We start from the raw sequence: 24,785 nt of genomic DNA, 5'->3' as shown, positions 1-24,785 counted from the left end.
GTGGAATGTGCTGAGTGCAAATGGGGCAGTTGTTGGTTGATCACAGTGAGCCTCTTTGTTGCCGTTTTCATTCCAGAGCATTTATTATTAATACGAATGTGGTTTTACAAATATATATATATATATATATATATATATATATATATATATATATATATATATATATATATATATATATATATATATATATATATATATATATATCTCCTCTCTGTTGTTAAGCGGTATGTGTTTATCATTTGTCGGTTCGGTCTGTCTTTTTGTCATTACCTTTTGGTTTTCTTATTTCCTCTTGCTTCTGTTTTGCATTTTGTTAAAATTCCAACACGAGGGGCCAGTAATCCTAAGTAAGAAGAAAAAAAGAAATGGGCTGATGCTTGAAATTCAGTTTAAATAGTCTTTGACAGTATACTAGCATAAAGAGAGGGAATAGCAGAACCACACATCGGCAGTGTTTACTGTACCAAATTACATTATACTAATATGAATGTAGATTTCAATGCAAAAGCAAATAATTAAAAGAACCTTTTGATTTGAGGCAAATATTTTGGTGTTTTTTTTTCTTTATTTTGAAGATTCACAGTGGCTTCACATTCACAACCTAGAATGAATTCGACAAAGATTATCATAAGAATGTATGTAAAAATAACTAAGTAACTCTGTCAAACATTGTTTGTGATCAGTAAGTATTATTTAAATGATTAACTACTAATTAAATATTGATTCTATTTTTAGAAAGAGAGCTAAGCCAAGTACCACTAATGTTGTAATGGTGTAGCACGTAGGCTCACACTATACTGTATTCCGGACACTTCAGACAGCTCACGGTATTCCGGACACTTGGCTTTTTTCCCGCAAATTGTATAAATTAATACTTAATTTTTCCGGCAATATATACCTATATGTCATCCTTGTCTCCTCCTCTTGACTCCAACCAACCTCCAGTTTCCAGAGCCAATCGTTGAGGAGAAATCAACATGAGTTTCCAAAGTGCGCCTATGGGCGTTCCGAAAATAGCGAGGGGAGGCTCTTCAGCCAGGACGACAGACGGAAGGGAGAGATTTAAGATCGCAAAGTAGTGGTTCACTTCCAAGCATGATAACCCACCAAGATTTCTTCCAAATGATTTGCCCAAAATGTGTCAATCAAACTTTAAATTGTGTGTAAGACCGTCCCCCAGAGACAGGTAAACCAATCAGGCTCATCTTTCTACGCATTGATATCTAATGGGACTTACACTGTGCTTACTGTGTCGAAAGTGTCCGGAATACAGTGAGTCTACGAACTAAAGAGTACAATCACTGGTGTAAAAATTCCTATTAAGCTTACTCTATTTTTAATGGTTTGTGAGTTATTTAGTAGCCTGACAAGCCCCAACTATATTAACCTGACGAAGTAGCCAGGGGCGTCGGACTGGGGGGGAAAAGGGGACTGAGTACCTATGGCTCTCATGTGAGGAGGGCCCAAAAAGATGCTAGAATGAATAGCTGTGGATGCGGGGAGGGGCCCATAGAAAATGCCTTTCTGCAGGGCCCAGAATTTTGTGCTACGCCCCTGGAAGTAGCATCTCCTCGAGGCTCTGTCTAATCCCTTCCCCTGCCCTCGGGGCTGTGACCCGCACACAGATGTTTACGAGCGCCGCTGTGTCGCTGCTTCAGAGTGGAGAGAGGACCACAATTTCACTCATCAAAACTACTTCATGTCTCATTCACCAGTAAGCAAACGCTTAATAATATCATACCAAATGTTTAAAACAAACATTTAATACTGCTAGCATGGTCTATACATGTCTCCCTCAGCAGCACCATGGAGCTAGGTCTGGCAATGCGGCAACGACGCGCATTGAGCTCAGGCTCGTACACGGATGGATAGAGTACATGCAGCGGAGCAAGGAGGCATTTCATTGGTTCTTTCCAAGCGGGGATTGGTAGGCGTTTTTACAGGAGCTACAGATGACTGATCTTTTTCGCTCCTTTTTCAGAGCCAATAAGTTTTTTAGTTCTGTCAGATGTAAAGACCTTTTCAAACAGTATATAAAAATGTATGTATTAGAAATGGTTACCACCAACCCTGCCTTTAATGGTTTAGTTAGCTGCAGTTGAGACACAAACGCATTACTTGAAGCCCAAGATGGATTCTCGTGATCCAGCGATCGTCGTGATCTTGTGATATCGCAATCATGTAATTTTAACATAAAGGTATCGCACTTGACAATTTTTTCAAAAATAACAAGACTTTGGTATGGTCAAAGCTTGTACGTTATGCACTTTTGTGGGGTTTATTTTGTAACCCATATTACCTCAGAGGCAACCTTTAAAGCCATTTTATTCTCTGGCCCCTTTAGCTACAAATCTTGGTGATCGAAATTGTGTTTTATATTTCATTTCACATGGGCCAGAAAACCGTGTTGCAGTTGTTAAGCAACAACACAATACAGTCTTCTACAGAGGTTGTATCTTTAAAAGCTATAAACTGATTTTGTTATTGCCGGTATAAACTGACCTGGAAAATGAACCATACACCAATTTTATATATTTAAGTTTATTTTTAGCAACACTGCATTTTCAGACTGTTTCTGCTATGTAGTTCATGTAAGTGAAATAGTGTATAGAAAGTAAAATAAGTACTCCTGCATCATGAGTTACAGCTTTATTTCGAAGGTGGACCAAGTCAGCTCATTAGTGATCTTTATCACTAGATCACATTACCTTTCCCCTCCAGAGCACAGACTTTGAACACAAAACTGTAGCACATTATATGGTCTATACAAAATGAATTAAAAAAGTGAAAAAAAGGCCCCTCACCTCGTCCCCTCAGACTCTGTCATTTTCCAGTGGCCATAAAACCTAAACCTATAGCTTTAGGATGTGTTTTAGGATCATGTTAACCTTAGCTTTGGCACTTAGTTGAGGCAGAAGGGAGAACTGGAACACAGAGAAGGGGACAGAAATGGAGGCAAGGGAGAACTTTGTAGATGTGTTGTCTTTAAGGGTAAAAAGAGCCTTTGAAATGTGAAACAAAAAAAACTAAAACGGAACAAGTTGTCCGTTCCACTCATATGAACATAGGCCCAAGTACAACTATAGTAACATTCATCGACGCTACAGTTTTCACATGCATTGAGTGTATGCAGTATGGAAGCAGATGTGCTGGAGAGATGAACATGCTAAAAAAAAAAATCAGGCACTGCCATTTATCTTGTTTTAGGAATCTCCATCTCTCAATTGTGCACACTTATGACAACAGTCTGTTCTGCCGCCTTGAATGCAGCAGGTTTCGGCATGTTGGCATCTGGTTTGGTGTTTTGACAGGAACCAGGCCCAGAAAGGCACTTCAAAGTGTGGATGTCCCTTCAATTTCCTGGCGTAAGCCCTTTTAAAGTGAACAAGGTCACTGAGTCCTCCATATGGCCAAAGGGGAATCTGAAAGACACAAAGAAGAAGACAGGGGTCTAGTTAGTGGCTGCTGGAAGTGGTGTAAACTGGGTCATTTAAAAAGGTTAACAGTCAGAGTAAAAAAACAACTAAGAAATGAGATCCAATCTTTCTGAAAAAGGACTGTTTCAATATTTTGAGAAACTTACAAAGACAAAAAAAAGGTCTTCCAAGCTGTGAATTGTGTATCTAGCCCTCAATGGAAACCTCTGGAACAATGTGTCCATTCAGTGATGGCTCCACTGACATCTCCTGAGCCGAAAACAAGACATAACATCTGGTGAGTGCACAGTGAATTCACAATATTAATAACAAACGTCTGAAAAATGTCAGCATTGCTTCTTACCATTGAGTTGAGCTGCGCAGACTCCACAGCGAGCTGCATCTGACATGGCATGTCACAGGTTTCTGGCTTAGGCTCTTCTGACAGCACATCCATACATGTCTGCTCAGCAGTGGTGTCCTGGAAAGGAAAGGAGGGAGAGAGGCAGTTAGAAGTCACTAGAACCCCAGAGAAAAAAAGCCCTATATGCTCTTTGAATAAGCAAAATAAATGAGGGAAATAACACGGGAAGATTTGCACAATATATTCATATGGGGGTTCAATACTATATATGTTTTAATACCATGTATGTTACATACTAAATGTCTGTATACAGTGATTAAAGCCTGACAGTAACTCACAATGACCATTTTCTCTGCAGGGGCAGCAGCAGGCGTCACATCCATTGATTCTGATAGGGTGTTGAAGGTGTCACTCACTTCAACAATTTCCTAAATATAGCATATAGTTTAAAAAAAGCTGAGCGTAACATTTGCACAAATGGATTATATGCAATAAATATGGAAAAAATATGGTCTTTGAATCTTAAGGTCTAAAGCAACGTTTCAGTCAGATTTATGTCAAAATGAAATGACAAACTGAATTGACAAATGAGTCACCACTGCTCAGGTTAGCTTAGTTGTTTTAATTGGAACTATTATGATCACAGAGGCAGGATGCCAAAGAAATGCCAATTTTCTTTGTTGCTTAATAATAGTGACAATTGCCGTGTCTAATGATGATGGATTCCTCTTTGTGCAGTTCTTACCGGCTGGACAGCAGCAGACTCAGCAATGGCAACCTCCACTGCTGAGACAGATTCTGTGACAACAAAGTCATCAACCAGGCTGTCAGCAATGACCTGGGTGTCAGAAGTCTGGAGAAAAAAGGTAACAAGATAAGATTTTCCACATACCCGCACACATAGACTAAGTGGATGAGGGGAATTAATCAGCAAGCGTCCCAGGAGAAAATGTCAACTGAGGCTTTGGATCAATGCACATCACATATTCAAGAGAGGGATGTTGAATTTTGTATCAAATTAAATATGGACGGAAATATCCTAATAGTGACATAATATAGTTTACCGATGTATTCATTTTTTTAGAATGCAGTCATCAAATCAAACTGCTTCAGAGTTAAGGTTTTACCTCTTGGACTTCAGTTACGGGGGCTTCAGTCTCTTCTACCGGAGCTTCCGGGACGGTCTCTGGCACCTGGTGGGACAACAGATATTGTCCTATTCAGTACAACACATGGCAATATGGCCAAAGTCAAATTTATACTTTTGTAGTATCACTGTAGAGTAGTATTACAACTATTACTATTTATACAAAAGATTTTGTTAAAAAAAGGTTCTAGCAAGAGACCCTCTTAGGAAGCTAATACATAAATCATGTAATGTATGTCTTTATGGGGTAAAAGAACAAATACTCACCACTGGGATTTCCATAGATTGGACAGGAGCATCCTAATGTGTACAAAAGAATATGTCATTAGACTTTGCTGCTAAGTAACATTTTAAAAGAAATGATGTACATGAAGAACCATGCCAGAAAACAGATGTAGCCAAAGAGGAAGTTCTACTTTTGAATACAAATAAATAAATGTAACTCTTTGGTTTAATATTCAAGGAAAGCACAACTGTTCAAACCACATGCTGCACACAAGGAACACATGATTGTAAAATAAAAGTGTAAACACTACATAAAAGTCAAAAATGCACTTCTGTATCATTTTGTGTTGATGGAAGCAGATGAAAAAAGAGGAAAAAAGTTCAAGAGAAAAGTATTTTCTTATCAACGTGGCACCTCTGTGAATGTAACAGGCTCAGCAGGGATTTCAGGTGCATCTTCTTCATCCAATACTTCTATTTCAGTTTCAACGTCTTCACCCTCAGCTCGGACTACAGGACTGACAACAGCTTCAGTCACCTGTTCTGGCTCAGTTTTCTCTGCAACAACCTCCTCCACTGATTCCACCACTGTTTCTGTAACCACCTCCTCTGCAGCGGGTTCTGCTTCAGCACAAACTTGGTCAATTGTAAGCGCTTCTACCACTGGTTCTTCAGCCACTTCGGTTACAGGCTCTGGTACGGTGATATCGTCTGTGACGGCCACTTCCACCTCTGTGTCGACGACTGCTTCTTCCTCAGCCAAGGCCTCAGCCTTCACTTCAGTTTCTGGCTCGCAGACATCATGCGTCTGCACATGCAAAACCAACACGACACACATTAAGAAACCATGCAACATATACATATAACACTTTGTCCATATGAATCTTTTGTCAATCAAGTTTGTCTTCCTGGGCAAGCATATAACGTGGACACCTACCATGCACGGTCAAGACTACAGAGTGTATAATGATACAACTATAATGTCAAGCCTCACTGTCATACAGAAGATCTGTCTTACCTGTTCAGTCTCTGTGGTTACGATTATAGTCTCCTCTGTCTGAATCTGGAGAATGAGAAATAAAAACACACTTCAGCAATAGATAAATGGATCAATAGAGGGTAGATGGATGAACAGATGAATAGAAGAGCAACAAGACAACAGCTTAAACCGACTTATCAGCAAACAGCACGGCCTAAAGTAATCATACAACGGACAAATCTAACCGATGGTACTAACTGTGTTTCAGTGGAATGTTGGCCTAATTGCAAGTCAACAATTCCAGCATGTGTCGATATTTTTTCCCTTGAAAACGCTGGGAGTAGGTGAGCCAGATTGTGATCAAAGTACTGTGATTTATAAGAGAATTAGACCTGAGAGAATGCATGTTTATGAGGTGTGAAGCTTAAGTCACACGTTAAAGGGGCGTCTCTTGGGCAGTTACTGCTGCTAGAAACTTATAAAACGTGAGTGGAAACTCTGAGTTACTCTGGTTTGATGTATGGCGTCTTTTACAAAACCGTTTTGGTGTCACATATGTGCAAAACAGCCACATACACTGAAATGTGTTACCTTAAAGGCCGCAGCAGTTGCCTTTTCTGTACTCAATGACTGTTCTGTATTATGCTTCATATAGGGGCCGCGTGCGTCCGTGCGTGCATGCATGCATGCTTGTGTGTGTGTGAGAGAGAATGAAATGCAGGTTTGTTCTTACCTCAGTCTCAACAGGGGCTGCAACTGGAGCCTCGGCTTGGGGTATGACCTATGATGGAAAAGATTTATTAACGAGTCAGCAAAACAGTCATAAAGATATACATGTATTTTCATCTAATGCAATAAGACCGGAGATGGCAGAAAGTACATCTAATTTGTAGGCATCACATATTAACAAGCATTTACAGCCAATTTAAAATATTTCCCCTTATGTAACAGTTACGCTGCTGCCATTATCCTGTTGTTGTTTTTTTTTTGGGGGGGGGGGGGGTTTCTCAACAGTTAAAGGTAACACTTTTGAAGGGGCACACACATCCGTCCTAAAAATGTGCCTAGAGCCAAATGATCTACTACAGAACTGTTTGTCAGCAAAACTGTAGCTGTGATACCCTCAAGGCATTTAACAGAAGAAAAAAAACCCAGTAAGAGTCTTCTTAGTCTCCAAAAAAGGAAACCTTTGCCAAAATTAGAGTGTTTTCAGATCATAAAGTTGCACAGGCGGTCTACAGTACAAATAAGAAATGCACACACTCTTGGGTTTGAGTGTAGCTGCAGTTCAGGAGAGGGGGAGGAACATTATACATCCTACAGGAATGTTACAACCAATTGCATAATGGGATGCTGATACGCCCTTTTCTCGGCCCCTTTCTATAACCCAGTTCAGATTTAGAAAACTTAAATATTCACCTTAATGAACTACTTTCATCAGGTCCCCACTCCAAAAACCCACAGAACATTTAAACTCCCAACATCTTTTTTTTCCCTTTACAGAATGTTGCTAGATGCCAATGGAAAGAGAAATTCCAGCTTTTTTTCCTGCTAAAGTGTCGTTGAGCAAAACACTGAATATTTACCAGAACATGAGGCAATGTTCTGTAGTTGGCACTTCTTGCATTCTTCTTGTATTACTATTCATAGCGTTATTGGTATTACTGAAACTTATTTTCTAGACACATGCCCAGACAATGCCCAGATAATGGCATGTAGTCATCCATATTTTCCTTACTTTTCTGTGCTATTGTGCCATTGATGTTACTGGAATGGTTGGCAATAACTGAAATGGCCATCGGCGGCACCCACTGTGCATCCAAGTGTGTTGAACCATAGTGGCAGTAACAGGGAGCAGCATATACATAATTTAAATCTAAACGGTAAATTATTTAAATTGTGTTGTACCAGCCTGTCTTCAATGTAGGACAAGTCTGGTGCATGCACGATGCTACTGCTAGTCAAGAACAGCCTAGTCTATATCCACAACGTCCCACTTCTGGGATTACTCCGGTGCCGCAGGAAATTCTGCCAGATGCATGTCTTTTCGCTGATGCCCTTTTCCTTCTGTTTTCTTTGTGTTGGAATTTTAAGCTCTGGTCATTTTATGAGGACTGTTAACTGATCCTCAGATTTCTGCAGGGTAAATTGACTATCTGTCCAATCTGAGTTTTCTGTTGCACGACTAAAACAACTTTTGAAAACCAAAACAAGTTCCTTCCCAAGGCTATTTTGCAGCGGCTCTATGCAGAACTTAGCGCTGCCCAAGACGATTTTCATTGGTTTGAAGAAATGCGAATAAACCAGAACACGTTTTTCTCCCATCCCCAAATGCTGTGTGGACTAGCCACACCCTCCCCCGCAGCGCTTTGGAGGAGGGTCTGGCAAAGCGATACTAAGAAAAGCCTTATCAGCAATTGGCCAAATTCCTTAAGTCCATCCATCAACAGTAGTTCAAACAGAGTGGAAACTCTTACAGAAGACAGCTTGAATGATCGTTGTTAAGCTCAAGTTACTTGACCATCTTGACCTCTTTCTCTGCGCCGTGCAGAGGTGAGGAATCCTGTTCTCCAAGATTTTGCAACTTCTGAACAAAAGCCAAGAGGAGAAAAATGCACTTGTAGTTGAGAAGGGTTAATATGAACGGCACCTATAGCTTTGGAGGGACAGTATAGGGGAGAGAAAGGAGGAGGGACGGGGTGGACTAGGCCGTCCTTTGCTTGGCAGGAAAACACAGACACACACACACAAACACATACATGTACATACAGTATACACACCACCTCCTGTCTGCCCCAGCACCAGAACACTCTGTACCAAACTGATCTGCACACAGATCCTGGCTCACCAGAGACAAATCCAGCACAAACCAAAGCTGACCTAGAAACAGACTTTTATAGAGACCATTTTAACCCATAAAGGACGTAATGTACCTGGATGCAATGATCTCTGTTCCAACCAATTTTATGCTCTCTCTCTCTCACACACAAACATGCACACACACACAAACAAACAAACAAACACACACACACACCCACTCACACACACACTCACACACACTCACACACACACACACACACACACACACACACACACTCAGGAACCAATTGAGAGTTTAGGGAGACAATGTCACAATCTTTCAAGGCCTAATCTGTCCTTATTTGCCAAAAATAAAGAAATAAAGAAAATAGATGCAATGCAAAAATAACTACCAAAAAGAGAGCCTTTTGACTGTTCTGTAGTGTATGGTTCAGCTAACAAAGCCCTATAGGGCCCCAGGAAACAAACCCATTAAAGTTGCCAGGAAATGTGGGGAGGGCTCCATGTGCAATGTGTGGAGGAAGGCTGAACACTTCTGGGACACTGGGAGGAGGGTTGGGTGTCTCCACGTGCTTTGCCACAAGGTGATAATTTTTCCAACCAAGTCTGAAAACACTAAAAGTATCCCTTTGCACATCTTTGTCGCCCACCATTCTCTCTCTGGCTATCATGTCAAATGTGATATAAGAAAATATGCTTTCCAATTATTATTGTAAGCATGCTGCAATTAGCATTTTTAATGTGAGCAAACTGAAAGCAAATAAACTCCAAGTATTCCCTTCACTTGACATTTGCCACAGACTTTAAAAAGGTTGTGACAGCTGTCTGAAAGATCCTCTTCACACACCAAATACCAATGGCTAACCAAAGGGAAGGATGGTGAAAGGAGAGACAGAGAGGAACAAGTGGGGGGAGGGAAGGAAGGGTGATGAGGGAGAGGGAATTAACAAGGGAAAGAGGTGTGAGGGACTGAAGGGGGGAGGAGTAGATGGCTGCAGCAGCACAGAAGGAGCAAACTGGTACAAAATGTACAGTCTCAGCAGGAGCTGCACCCGTTGCCTCAGGCCACAGAAAAACCCAACACATTCAGCAGTTCTATAGATTGGGTGCAAGCTGGGTTTAAACTCACCTGGGTCTCCGTAGTGACAACCAGAAGTGGAGGGGCCACCTCTCTTTGGTTCCAAAGCCAGCTGAATACAAGCCCCATTTATGCCTGCTCTGATTTGATCATCTATTGACCAACTGACCGAGTGGTGACCAACTCTATCCTGACACAAGTTGACACAGAAAGAACACTTTCTTGCAGGACTGTGGCCACAAGTGTATAAGTTATATATAAATACAAGTGTATTTGAGCAAAGTTTTACAAAGTCAAGATTGAGAAAAGTTCATAAAACAAAACAACCTATTCTACCTACAAACAATCTAACCTGCATCTGTATGTTTGCAGTTTGCTAATTTTCAGTTTTGCTATAGTGCATGTGTGTCTCCGCGTGTTTGTGAGCATCTGAACTGAATCTGGCACATCTGCACGCAGGGAAGGAGCGGAGAAGAAGCAAGGCAAGAGGGGAGGCAAAGGAACGATGGGTGGTGTGGAGGGAGGGACAAAAGGAGGGAGGGGTGGATACTGCAATGGCTTAACAACTACGATAGGCAGTCCATCTGAAATTGAAACGTTTTAATTGGTTCTGTATACCTCAGTGGGAAGGGCATAACACTTAGGGCTTAAAGGTGACAATCATTACTTCCAACTAAAAGTTAACTCAACAGGATGACCCAAGCATTACTGGAGAACAGTGTAGCACACATTGAGGTTGTAGCAAATGGCCATGCCACCGATAACACCTCCTGTCTTGTCTTACATCCGTCCTGTGTGGCGCCATGCACGCTAACACACATGTCAGCACATGCATGTGCACCATATGTGGCCGTGGCTAAGTTACTGGGAGCACAGATTTGTGTGTGTGTGTGTGTGTGTGTGTGTTTGTGTGTGTGTGTGTGTGTGTGTGTGTGTGTGTGTGTGTGTGTGTGTGTGTGTGTGCGCGTGCATTTGCAAGTGTGTATGTGCACTAGGGCTAGGTACATGTATGTGCAGTGTGCAGCTTGTGTGTGCCTGCAGTCTGCTGGCTGAAAGAGAACATTCTGTTCCCAAAATGTATGCATGTTGTCTGTATGAAGCAACAAAGACTTGATTGAGTGATTAGATTTTTTTCTTGCAAATAAAAATGGATAGATTTGGAGGGGTAAAAGTGTTGGGAAACATTATTTAGTGGTATACTTTTTTGGTATAAAGCTCTGTGTACAGTAAAAATGCAGTATAGATACAGAGTTTGTGCAATTCTATATTCTATATATTTAAATACAACAGGAATGACAACAAGCTTTTTCATCTTACTCACTAACTTCATTAACTCAACTGAAGACAATTCCACTATATACCGCCGGTATGACTATATTTTAGAGAACAAGCTCCCCATCAATCTTATCCAATCATTTAAAAAGCAGTTACATTTCAAAGAAAGACATATGCTTAGTGACACAGGCATGGTTTAATGTAGGTGATAATGTATAAAGACTGCTATAATGGAGCTGCCTAGTCTCCCAGTCATGTAGCCTTCATTCTCTCCCCTACTTCCCACCTCTTTGCTAAATGGAACATGTTGTTCCCTCTGCCTCTTACCCCCCACCAACTCCACCTCCTTACTCCCATAGGAACCCAGCCACAGCCCATCCATAGGAACCCAGCCACAGCACATTCTATTTGAGCAAACAGCCTCGAAACTGGTCGTCCACATAACTCAAACTAACACTGACATACTATTTACAGAAACAGCCCATGTAAAGAAGATAATCTAAAGCTCCTGTTAAAATCTACAGCCATGCAGTAAATGGCCTTTCAGGAGCCTTCACACCAGACCTACAGAGGAACCTAGAAACATTCCTTAAATAACCACTCCATAAATAGCTCTGACATGGTGATTTTCTTTAAAAAAAAAAACATTAGGGATCATATCTAATGAGAGTGCTTCAGGTACTCGTTGGTTAACTTTTGACGTTTTACTGCTATAGGACTCCACTGGTTCAGAAAGTCCATTTAATACTGAATTGTACTGACTATGGGAGAACAAAATGGTCAAATTTATGCATGTGTATGAAACAAAGCAGTTCTTACCTCTGTTACTGGTTCTGTTTCAGGAATGATAGGTTCCGCCTCTTGTACTATCGCAGCTTCAACTATAGAGGGCTCCTCTGGTGGAGTCTCAATGACTGGTTCTTCTTCAGAGACTGGGGCTGCAACTTCAACCTTAACTTCTGCTGGAGTATGCTCCAACACCACAGCCTTAGGCTCTGGTGCTGCTACCTTGACTGGGATGGGCTCTGCGACAGGTTCTTGTACAACTGGTTCTGGTTCTACAATGGGGATCTCCACGGTGGGGGTCTCAACGATGGGGGTCTCTACGATGGGGGTCTCAACAATGGGGGTCTCCACGATGGGGGTCTCAACAATGGGGGTCTTCACGATGGGGGTTTCCACGATGGGGGTCTCCACGATGGGGGTCTCAACAATGGGGGTCTCCACGATGGGGGTCTTAATGATGGGGGTCTCCACGATGGGGGTCTCAACAATGGGGGTCTCCACGATGGGGGTCTTCACGATGAGGGTTTTCACGATGGGGGTCTCCACAATGGGGGTCTTCACGATAGGGGTTTCCACGATGGGGGTCTCCACAATGGGCACAGCAATGGGAACAGCCTCTGGGATCTTTACTGGAGCTGGTGCTGGAACTGGTGCTGGGATCTTTACTGGTGCTGGAACTGGTGCTGGGATCTTTACTGGTGCTGGAACTGGTGCTGGGATCTTTACTGGAACTGGTGCTGGAGTTGGTTCTGGGATCTTTACTGGTGCTGGGATCTTTACTGGAGCTGGTACTGGGATCTTTACTGGAGCTGGTACTGGGATCTTTACTGGAGCTGGTGCTCGAGCTTTAACCGCTTTCTTTGGCGTTGCTGCAGGTGGCGCACTCACTGCGATCCCGGGACTCGCTTTGACTTGAGGATTGGCTGCATGCTGCTCTTCAAGGGCTCTCCTCTGGGCCTGCTGCAAGGGGAAACAGACACATAAACGTCTGGGTTAATGATTGTTGTCTTGTCATCACAGTGGGAACTAGAGCTGTAATCAGGCCTTAAAAGTTAGGCCTGACAAGAACATTTTGATTGACAGCTTTTTAAAAGCCTGAACCCGTTTACAGCCCGACATTATTCAAATGTGCACACACACACAGCTCTTTTGCCTTTTGTCAAGAATGAGTCATAATTTATTCATGGCTAACATAGGCTATAGGCCACTTGGAAGTTGGAACAAAGAAATAAAATAAGTCCTCCAGAGGCCAGCCTCCGTTTCACCTCCTCAGCATCCATTTTCGCGCTAATCGAAACGCATCACCTGATCGCTCATTTACCGCGCAACCTGGAGCACAAGCCCGAGCCCGGCGTAAAATGATAAAAATTAAGACTGAACCCAAACGAACCCGTCGGGCAAAGCTCAAAGATCTTCAGCTCTAGTGGGAACCACTTTTAAGTTTCTTGTCATGCATTCATCTTGCAGCTATGACTTTTTCTGCTGCAGAAAATTGTACTTTACATGTCTATTACTACAATTAAATAAGTTTAGGGGAACTTGAATTGATATTTTCTCTCAATCAACTGATCCTGTTAAAGTTTGAAATCTGAAAAAAAGTTTGAAACCCTATGACACTTAATGTACAGTGGCTTCAAGGAGTCTAAATGCTACTGATGCCCTCATCGTGTTCGGATACTGATGTTGTTGTCAGTCTGCAGTTCATTACACATCACTGTCTGCAGGAATACCAGGCATGCCATTCTACATGTTTTTCTGCTCCGGATAAAACCCCCTCAGGCTTTAATGGAGATTTTAGGAGCGCAAACCACTAAAGGGAGGTGCTGGACAACTGGGAGTGGGCCTAGCAAAGCTTGTTAGATAATGGGAGCTAATTAGTTGAATCAAAGCAGTACTGACAGGTCTGGTGAAGCGGGAATGGAAAACTGTGCGAGTCAGCAGCACTGATGGGTGCCCCGCAGGCCAGACAGTGGGCCTAATCACATCATAATCAGGTTATAATCAGGTTACAATCACTCCCCAAAAATGCTTTTGTTAGGCTGACAGCCAGTTAGTTGAAAATGTCTATGCCTGTCCAGCTAGCCAACGTCAAAACAACCCCTCCCTTACCTATGCCCACAAACAGCTTGCTCCAAACATTACTACCACAGAGTAATAGATACATTTCAATTAATCAAAGTCGTTAATTGTGTTTCTTAGGCTGTATTAAAGGAGGCCCAGCTACTTTATAGTAGGTGCTTACAGAAAGGCATGTGTGAGGCACATTCAGCTTTACATCTTTAAGCAGCTCCTTCCCTTCCTGTGCTCTGATATCTCAAGAGGGAATTGGTGATAACATCCAGCTGTAAGTGACTTCAGGGGCCATTTTTATCTGAGTGTCACTCAGTCTCAGAGAATCAGAGAGATTGAGCAGACTCCAATCTGGCAAAACTAATGTAAGACATTCCTTTAGCCAACACACTACCAAATACAGTGCTGTGTGGTGCTGAGAGTCAGGGACTAGCCAGAGAGAGGCTTGAGGAGGGCGGGGGAGAAGTATTTTCTTGCTGGAGGACTGGAATATAAATGGTGAGGAAAGTGGTCCTTTGAAGTTGAAAGTAGATAATGGAGCATTGTTTGAAACTATTAATTACTATGATTGTAAGAAATGATAGAGAACCATGTTTGGTGGAGTAACCTTTGCCCTCTTAGAAAATAGAGCCTCCATCCATGTTACCTTCTCACTCTTTATACAACCCTCCCCCCTCTAACAACCCCACTCCTCTTTGGGCACTGAATGTTCAGAAGTAGAATGCATGGATGTATAATATTGTAAACTGTCTCCCAGTTCGCTAAGAAGACGGGGTTAGGAGTCACATTTGTCCAATATCGTGTCATTGGCTTGCTGCTACTGTATGTTAAATAATTACAATTGTTGAATAATTAAGTATAGCAGTGTATCATAAGTGAAGACAGTGAGTACTGTATGTACTGCACAGTGTGTACCTGTGTGCATGAGAAATGGGGGCAATATATAATATTTTTGTAGATTTTTAAAATGTGGCACTTTTTACACTCAATATATTTAAACCACAGAAATAAACAAACCTGCAATATCCATCCCAGCATTTTACCGTTTTATCCAGAGCGCGCTGAGAACGCAAGTGGCACGTGGCCAACGGTAAGCCAATAAGTTAACGCTGGTCTTTGTGGTAGCCTACCTTATGGCAGAGTCCATTTTTGGTACGGACTTCTATCTTTTACGCACGGAGCTTGGAGCGCTCCTCGGAGTTGAGAGCGTCACAAAAGAACAACAACGAAGTGAAAACATTTGTTGTCACTTTTCTGTTGATATTGCTATTAGGAAACTTAATTTGATCAGCAATCACTATGGGTAAAGTTAACAAAAACAAGGTTTTGTCTTTAAGGGAAAACGATTAAAAAAAAGACACACATAGCCTATATTTAAAACAACCACCGCAATCAAAAACTGTAGGCTACAAAATGTAATTTCTATCGACATTTTCCAAAAGATTAACTTAACTGATTTGAGCTCATATTCCCATTAAGTCCAATAGACTTTGGATATGATCGTGGTGAAAATAAAAACCGAGTGGGGAAAAAAGTGCGCCTGCCACCACTTACCACCCTCCTCATGCGACGCTTGTTCTTCTTCCTCTTGCTGGGCATTTTGCTGTGTGCTGATAGAAAGAAGAAAAATCGAAGAAATGAAACGAGCAAAGAGAGAGACCGAGTGAAAAAAGTGGATCTTTATAGAGCCCCAGCCTTTCTGTTACCTTTGTATGGAACCTATAGGGGGGACTGGGATGAAAGATGGGGGGCGTGGAGAGACAGAGCTAAAGCATACACACCCCTACGTAACACACATGCACGTGCACGACAGCCCAGTGAGATGACTGAATAACAGTTGGGCTACCTACTGGCTGTATGTTATGCAACCACTCCATCAGCGTACATGGGAGAAAGGGGAAGAGAGAGAAAGAGAGTGGTCCGTGGGCTTGCAGAGTGCCACACCCCCTTTTCTGGATCATTTAGAAATACTTTTTGACTCGTGCACATGCCAACAACGACGCACGTGCTCTAACATATTTTTTTCTATCTTGTCTTCTCTACTTTTCTCACTACTACAGTCAGTTTTGTAACACACAGACCATAAAGCATGCTACCATTCAATTCAAATCTTATTCTTGAGAGAAAACCAAGAGGAGGAAGAGGAAAACACACAAACAGCCACTCTTTCATACTAAACAATGTGTGCTTCTGTAATTTTTTTTTAATTTATTACAATCATGAAGCCAGAGAATAGTTGTTATTGTATGTGTCTCCTCCAGCGAATAAAGAGAATGAAAGCTTGTACATGTGTTAACACCCACCGCCCCCCTGCACTGCATGAGTTGTGTGAGCACCCATTGTCTCCAACTCCTTGGGTACAGCCATAGCTACTCATGCATAATTACAGAAAGGAAGAAATACATGCTTTATTGTGTCACTTATTGTCTTAATCGTGTAAAGGCAACATTGAACTTACCTAAACATGTTATGCTTCGCAGGTTGTGCAGTGAAGGGAAGGTATGAGTTAAGTTTTTTTGTATTTGTATGTCTGGTCTAGTGTGTGTCTCTGTTTTTAGACTGCGGAGGCTTCAGTTACAGAATGGCAGTCAGTCTGTATCACTGTTATACACAGTCAGAGGCCACTTATTCCAATTATCTCTGTCTATTTGATTTACAATCTGAATTTTGCAGTCATATGTAGGTTTACCACACACTGGCTCAACTGCTGCTGAGCAAATGACTGAAGTACAACTGGTGAATCGTTTCCCGTTAGCAGCCAGTGTTTTGTGATGTAAAACACTAATCTTGTTAACTTTTACTTTCAAATTGGTTCAGGTGTAAACTATCAGGAGTGTGACGTTTTAACATGTATTTGTTTCACTATCTTTCTTTGCTATGACTTACACAAGACACTTTATGGGAAGTTGCAATAGCCCAAGGTCTTTACAGCTTTTTTCTGGTTTGAATGATTGTCTATGTGATTGTCTTTTATGTACTGTATGTTCCTGTGTATGTGTTTCCTTTTTTAACCTGATTGACACCAAGACAAATTCTAATCAACTGTATTGACATGGCAATAACGTATTGAACTTGAACTTGTTCTTTCTTTTTTATTTTCAAATATTCTACTGTATAGATATCAATAACTCATCACATAATGTTCTAGTGGGATGCATTGTACTGAGTAGGTCAACTTACAGTAGAGCAATGTCAACAAGTTAACTAAACTAGACATGTTTAGTTGAAGTTGCTATTTGTTGCCTGCAAATAGAATATTCTTTAAAATCTATAGTTAGTAACCTTAAGAAGTTATCATTTTAACATCCTTATCAAACCAGTTCTCCTCCTTTTCAGTGAACTCATTGGACAGAAATGAGCATGTCAGAGAGGTATTCAAACTACCTGTTACATCATTTATTGCATTGCCATATACTATGTCTCACCAGTGTGGGATTTCTTGAACTGCTATAATTCTTCAGATGTAATTGGTTGGGTCAATGTAAAAGTTGTGATACTGAAATGAAGAACACATTCAAGAGATTTTCAGCACATTATCACTGTAAGAGGAAAATTATTTTGTTTTTAGCTTAACCACTGTGTGTTTGTTTTTCAAAAGGTTTCTTCAAGCTAAAGCTCAAAGATATTTCCTGAATATTTCAAGAGTTGAAATATGCTTACGAAAATACCAAATACTGGTGTTCTATGTTTTCAGTGTTTCGTTTAGGTCTAACTTCAAGACCTTTTTCTGTTCATCAATCTTTCTATACCTTGAGCGTGTGTGTACTTGGGTCACAGAAGAATTTGCTGCTGCTGCTGCGGTAGAGTCAGTTAAGCAGGTTTGTCAGGTCCCCCCCCCCCCATACACACACGCACACACACAAGTGCCAGTGCTGAAGGGTACCCTACAAGTCAGTGCAATCAAGAGTTATAAAGTATCATTGTTTAGAAAAGTGTTCCACTCGTTGCAGAATTAAATACAATCAACAATATAATCTTCTGAGCGTGATACTGATCTTATCGGCTTCCTGTCCAAAATTTTAATTGCTCGATTGTATATATCATCATAAGAGGCTTTGTTATTGTAGGTGCTGCTTGTGAGCAAGACGTTACACAACTTAGAAGTGAAAAGATCATAGCCAGCATAAAACTATTTGCAGCATGAAATGGGAGGCAGTCTCGAAAGTCTGAATGTGTGTTTTGTAAATTTTAAGTGGGAGTTTAATATTAGGCCAAGATATTTTACCGCCGAGACCTGTTTGATATGTTGCCCATTAATCTTTAAATTTAACTCAATAATTTCTATTGTGGACCAAGCCCTGGAAGATAAGCAAACCAACACAGTTTTCTTAACATTGACTAAAAGACTTATCAAACCATGCTGCTATTGACTGTAAATGATCTGACAGTTGGGTGGAAACAGACAGGGTTGTTCTACCAGGTGCCTACTGACTGTCATCTGTGTACATCTGACAACCTGCTCCCGGACACAATTGTGGTAAGTCATTTATACAACTATATGAGCTAAAAAAAGTGGACCAAGAACAGAACCCTATGGTACTCCTGTTTTAGTCTTAAAAAAAAAGAGTTCTCATTATTAATAACAGCACATTGTTCACAGTTGGACAGATAAGAATTGAACCACTGTAACGTTTTATCAGAAAAGTTAAGTTTAGAAAGTTTATGAATAAGAACATAATGATCTAATGTATCAAAAGCCTGTATACTAATGTATCCAGAAAAACCCAACTACTTCACTCTTGTCAAATGATGATTTCAGCGATTTTAGCTGTTCTATAGGAAATCAATTAGCAGTCTTGCAAATAACAGTGTGGACAGTCAGGTCCTGGCGAATGGATTTGAAAAACAAATGGGGTTTGCATGCAGCCCAACAGATGTTAGAGAGGTAGCTGGTTGGTGTGAATTGCTGCTCAACATGGGCTGTTCACTTGTCAGTGTGAAAAATCCACTCAGACATGAATCATTAAATATATAAAGCAACAGCTGATGGAATGAAACAAACAAACCTGTAGACGTGTTTCATATACAATAGGTTTTAAAAATAAATAAAATTACAGGATAAGAAGAAGATAACCCTCCTTTTAATACAGTATGAAACACAAAATAGTTTTAAAAAAATGAGTAAGTCCACCTGTCCCCTGGTGCTTTCTGTGTAGTATCCAGGCAGAATAACACTGAGGCCTCTCAGAGTTTCTCCTGAAAACTGCAGGCAAAACAGCAAGTGCTCGAAAACTTTCTGCTATCAGCTGGTCAGAGGAGAATCATCTTCTTTAAATAGGCATGATGTTTACCTGTGTTCAACTGGGTTATCACACAAACACACACACACACACACACACACACACACACACACACACACACACACACACACACACACACACAAACTAGTAACAGGCGCACAGTGGAATGTTGTTCGCCAACAAACCCCCCTCTCCATGGTTACCTACCCTGTCCCATCAATGCAAACACAGTAACACACACACAACAAGTCATACAAATATTGCCTAAATAATTTTTATTTTCAGGTTTGTGGTTTTCTGAATTATTTTCCTTAGACATACATTTTGGTCCATATTAGGCAGTGTGTTTTTGATTCCTTAATGTTATTTGCAAAGAGGACCACATATTGTCTCAAAGTACAGCAAGCAAACCTTATTTACATAGATCCTTTTTCAAACCAGATTTAGAAAGTACTTTAAAAAGAACAAGAGACATTCACTTCAGTACTTCAAGTTACTGCTATTTGCAGAATTCCAATATGAATTTCTTATGACCGCAGACATTACTGAGTCCCACCGACTGCTGCCTAATATGGAAATTTAATTTAAAAAAGGATTGCCGGTGAAGGTTGATCAGATATCAGCAATTGCTAAGATGAACAACATTGTTGAGGTTTTTTTAATGAGCTTTTGCCTGAATCAGGTATTTTAGATGTGTTGCTGTGAGCGAAGGGTACTTTTATCTCTCATCATGCAAATGAAATTCTTGAGACAACTAGGAATCTCACATGCACGAGATTGTCTTCAAAACACTTCTGTGTTGGTTTCGCCAATTGTGTTGAGGAAGGAAGCAAGTTTTTCCCAGCTGTTTGCATGTTGCCTGGACCAACCATGATTCCACCTTAACCAGCTTGGTTCAGGTCATTGTCTCATTATCATTTAATAATCATAAATTAGTTAGCAACTAGCTTGGCCAGCTCATACTAGAACAACCATTACCGTACTAACCTGGGTTAGTATACGATAGCATACCTTCCCAGACACATTAATGCTTTTGCCAAACAAATGGAGCTCAGCGCAAATTCTTTCAGGAAGACTTCTAAATAACTTCAATCACCATTATCTCTTCCTAAAACTATTCAGCTGTTAAGAGGCGTTCACTTTTAAGTAAACCAACCACAATTGGCCACGAAATTCATGATCCAATCACAGCATGACATCCTGCTTTAAATGTTTTCTCTCCTTCCTATCAGCTGTCTTTTCAGGCAAACCCTCCTCCTCCCCCTTCCACCTCTGGTCATCGTCAACCTCGGCAACCTGAGTTCCTTTACGGCAGACGGCTCCTTCATTCGGTGTCCGGGTTCCTTCTCCACCATCACCAGTGTCTAGGCTCCATCGGGGGGGAATATGTCTGGCTTCTCTACCCCTTTAAAATATTTTTAACGATAGAGTCTAATCCCCAAAGACTCAGTACATTTCATATTATGCTTATGTACAATAAATCTTTGCATATCTGCAACAAAGTCTCTCCTGATTGAAATACAGACTGAAAGTCTACACAGTTAAGAGTTTGTTAATAAAGACTCAAAGCCCCAGTGGTGATAAAAGCCAGATGAAAAGCAATGCAGGGAAAGACTCACTGAGAACGTCATCAGACAGCGTAATGCCAGAGGCTCTCTAGTGTGTATCTATGTGTATAGAGCCATGGGGGAGGGAGGATAAAGAGAATGGGAGGAAGGTAAGGAGAGAGATGGGTCATCATTATGGGTTATCATTATGGGTAATAAAAGCAACTGTGCTCAGCTATCATTCAACAGAGAACAGACGTACATACCCAAACACATACCTTTAGCAGCTCTCTGGCTCTGACACTCTTTTCTTTGACCGACATGCTCACATGCACAGACACAAAAACATCCCATCCATTTATTTTTATATTATCTGTGCTTCTCTCCGCCTGTGCAGCCCTCAGGGGGTTTTCTTACTCTAAATCTATTCCAGGATCCCACTTGTCTCTTCCAGAGCAGCAGTATTCAAACGTACAGTACTAGAACTCACTCTGACAATCTGCTACCTTTTCTCAATAACGCCACATCCAAAATTAACTTTTAATCCTGCACTCAAATTTGAATGGTCTCTCTGTGTTTCCAGCCCCTGTCAGTTTGTTTGTTTGTTTGTCTGTCTGCCAGCAGGATTTCAGATTTTTCTGTAGTTTATTGGAAAGACTGACCTCTTAAACTGCCCACATGTGGGTCATTAATACACATTATTGAGGAGAGGTCATGTATTCTTAAAACCCACAAAACAAGGTTTTAAATTGTAGTCCATGATCACAAAGACTTTAAACATAACAAATCCTGCTAAGTTACAGAGACAAGTAAAAAAAAAGAAAGAAATATGAATAGAACCTCATGCTCTGCAACTGACTAGCTAGCAGTACTTACTGCGCATGTGCGACTCCCAATAAAGATGGAACAGAAGTGAGATGTCTCACTCTGTAGCTAAAACAGAGCTCAACACACAGGGTGAAAAGAGGACCTGCAGCAATGTGCAGTACAACAAATATATGGTGTTTTCCACCACAAATTAAACCACATACACCTATTCTAGCACAACCTCTAAATACAATTATGAACCTGAAAATGAGCATAATATCAGCACTTTAATAAAAAAGAATGAAGTCTATATGCAGCCCTCCTTCTTTGGTATGTTAAGCAGGGACCATAACAGATCATGGTGAAGGAAGCTTAGGTTTGTTTTCTTTAACTTGCAGAGATATAAAAACAAAAAAAGTACAATTAACATAGCACTTACTCAGGAAGATGGTAAAAAAGGTTTTCAAACAGCTGAATGATTAGCAGGTCTGCTGATTCACTTGAACCTTGAACCTCCTACACTCCATTAGGCTTATATTACTTACTTGCACAATCAACTTTCTGAATCATATTTTCCCACTGATAACCTCTTACATATTTCCAAAGCCAATACTTTTTTTGGAGTCGAATCTCCATTCAAGGACTGCACATACCAAACTACTGAAATCACCAAGCTGTTACATAAATCATATTAGTAGTAAAATACAAATAATTGAAGAATGGAAGCTATAATCATCTTTAAAGATGTATGCATTGTGGAATATTGTTTTTGTCAACACATTAGACAAAAGAACTATTGACAGACATTAATCCTACACTGAGTGTGGTTTGGGAAAATTTATGTTTTCTTCTAAAAATTCTTCTACTATCAAGCTGCTCTGGGGCAAGACACTTACCTACCAGCTGCAGTGTGGTTGTGCTTAAGGTAAAAAAAGAAAAGAAAAAGGAAAGAGCTTCCTAGACATAATATAAATGAAAATATACACTGACCATGAGTCTACACACTTGCACTGCCCTCTAGTGTCTAATTTGCACCTTACAATAATACCCTATACTTCTACAGTACTGCTAGCAAACCAAAACTGTGTGTGTGTGTGTGTGTGTGTGTGTGTGTGTGTGTGTGTGTGTGTGTGTGTGTGCGCGTGCGTGTGCGTGTCACAGGAATTGGGATTTAAGATAATTCACACACACACACACACACACACACACACACACACACACACACACACACACACACACGCACACACTTACTTACACACATACATAGCCTACATACATACCCCTGCACCGTGTAAGTGATGGCATAGCATAGTATAGTAATATATATATATATATAGATATATATATATATATATATATATATATATATATATATATATATATATATATATATAAAACCATAACGTGAGATACAAGGTAATGGAGCCTTTTATACATTGTTTCTTTAGAAATAAATAATGGACAAATAAAGTCTTGAAATGCTTCAGATGTAAAAAGTGTCAAAGTGACGCCAAAATGGATGGCAGTCAATGGAATGCTAACGGCGGGTGATGGCTTGATAGCATCAAAATGGCTCCATAGGAGGTATGCTTCGTGGAGGCTGGCTTACCCCCTTGGCAAGATCACACCACATCCAGTTGCCATTAAACAGAGACAAATTGACAAGGTCAAGCCCACTTGACATATATAGGATTACAGATCGTGTGTAAATGCCTGGGACAGGCAATGGACCATGTGTGGCTGTATGTCAGCCTGTTCACACTAGTGTTATTTATTGTAGACACCTGCCTGTCATATGTACTCTGGCGTTTACTGAACCACTGCAGTATTTTGGCTCTGTTAGAGAAAAATATATGAGTATATGAAAGGTGATGAATGTATTTCCAGAATTAGATGCTAATCAATATTTAGCCATAACTTTAAAAACTAAATGAGATTAGAAGTTAAACCAATCATGTGTTTGCAAAAAAATAAAATATGCCTACCATTTCGGTGGCAACAGTAAGTTAAGTCGAAAAGTGTCTGTTGTAGTATGTCTCTGATTTATGAATCTCCACCAACTAGAAGGCCTCTCCTTGTTACGTTTAGCAGTTTTAAAAGTAAAAAAAAAATTGTGATGCATAATGAAGACAAAAAAATGCACATAGATGTTAGAATCTTGAGAATTCAGGGTTGACTAAACTTCACTGGGTGGTTGAAGAAGTGCCTGGCTAACGTGTGTAGGTCGTACTTTTAGTGCAACAGTGAAATCTGCTGGACTGAAGATATGATAAAAATGTAAAAAGTCAGACAGGATCAGACTGTCTGTGCCTAAATGTTAATTTACAACATATAGTTCAGTTACAGTGCAGTATTTATTGTTTGTTGAAAAACATAAATGCTATGCACATATGATAATATCATCAATATGAACTTGTATACATAGAAATATGGTACAAAATTAAATGTATGACATAAAGGTAGATTTCTATATTCAGCCTCTAATTAAAAAACAAACAAACTATACTACAGACATATATTTGGAGTGACACAAATGTGTTGTCATTCTATTCAGGGATCTGTTTGTAGACCAGCTACTACATACTGTTACTATAAATTGTCTACTATATAATTGTGTCTTTTATATTTTATAATTGTCTCTCTCTCTCTCTCTCTCTCTCTCTCTCTCTCTCTCTCTCTCTCTCTCTCTCTCTCTTTCTAACTGTATATTATATTACATTATATTAAACACAATAGATAAACTGGTAAAAAGTGGTGAGAATTTTAATGGAAATTCTGCACCCACTCCTCATGATTCAGGAGGCATGAGCCACGACAAAGTGCTTAAATGGCCACATAGTGGCACCATTGGATTCACTTTCACATTTGAATTCACATTAATTTCACTAATACCTTTAACGTGATTTTACTAATGAAACATCAGACAGACATGCAAACAAACCAAAAGAAAAACTTCTTTGTTGGAGATAATATCAGGTAGGAAAATGATGTGCAGATATCTCATTTTATCAATCATCATACAGAGTCAAAT

General features: G+C 40.4%; 1 protein-coding gene across 1 annotated transcript; it reads right to left on the bottom strand.

Moving 5' to 3' along the window:
- Window positions 1–2,634: 2,634 nt before the first annotated feature.
- Window positions 2,635–15,901, bottom strand: LOC144518501 (uncharacterized). The gene is made up of 13 exons (XM_078251229.1): window positions 15,715–15,901; window positions 12,923–13,050; window positions 12,124–12,736; window positions 6,865–6,912; window positions 6,171–6,215; window positions 5,568–5,960; window positions 5,195–5,227; window positions 4,908–4,973; window positions 4,526–4,633; window positions 4,119–4,208; window positions 3,781–3,897; window positions 3,584–3,686; window positions 2,635–3,422 (listed from the first exon to the last, which is right to left on the bottom strand). The coding sequence occupies exons 1-12, from the start codon at window positions 15,757–15,759 to the stop codon at window positions 3,624–3,626; spliced, it is 1,749 nt and encodes a 582-aa protein (XP_078107355.1). The 5' UTR covers window positions 15,760–15,901; the 3' UTR covers window positions 2,635–3,422; window positions 3,584–3,623.
- Window positions 15,902–24,785: the final 8,884 nt, after the last annotated feature.

This window comes from Sander vitreus, chromosome 5 (assembly GCF_031162955.1).
Source record: "Sander vitreus isolate 19-12246 chromosome 5, sanVit1, whole genome shotgun sequence".
Lineage (NCBI taxonomy): Eukaryota > Metazoa > Chordata > Actinopteri > Perciformes > Percidae > Sander > Sander vitreus.
Note: the sequence above shows the minus strand (reverse complement) of the source record. Positions and strands in the feature narration are given on the sequence as shown.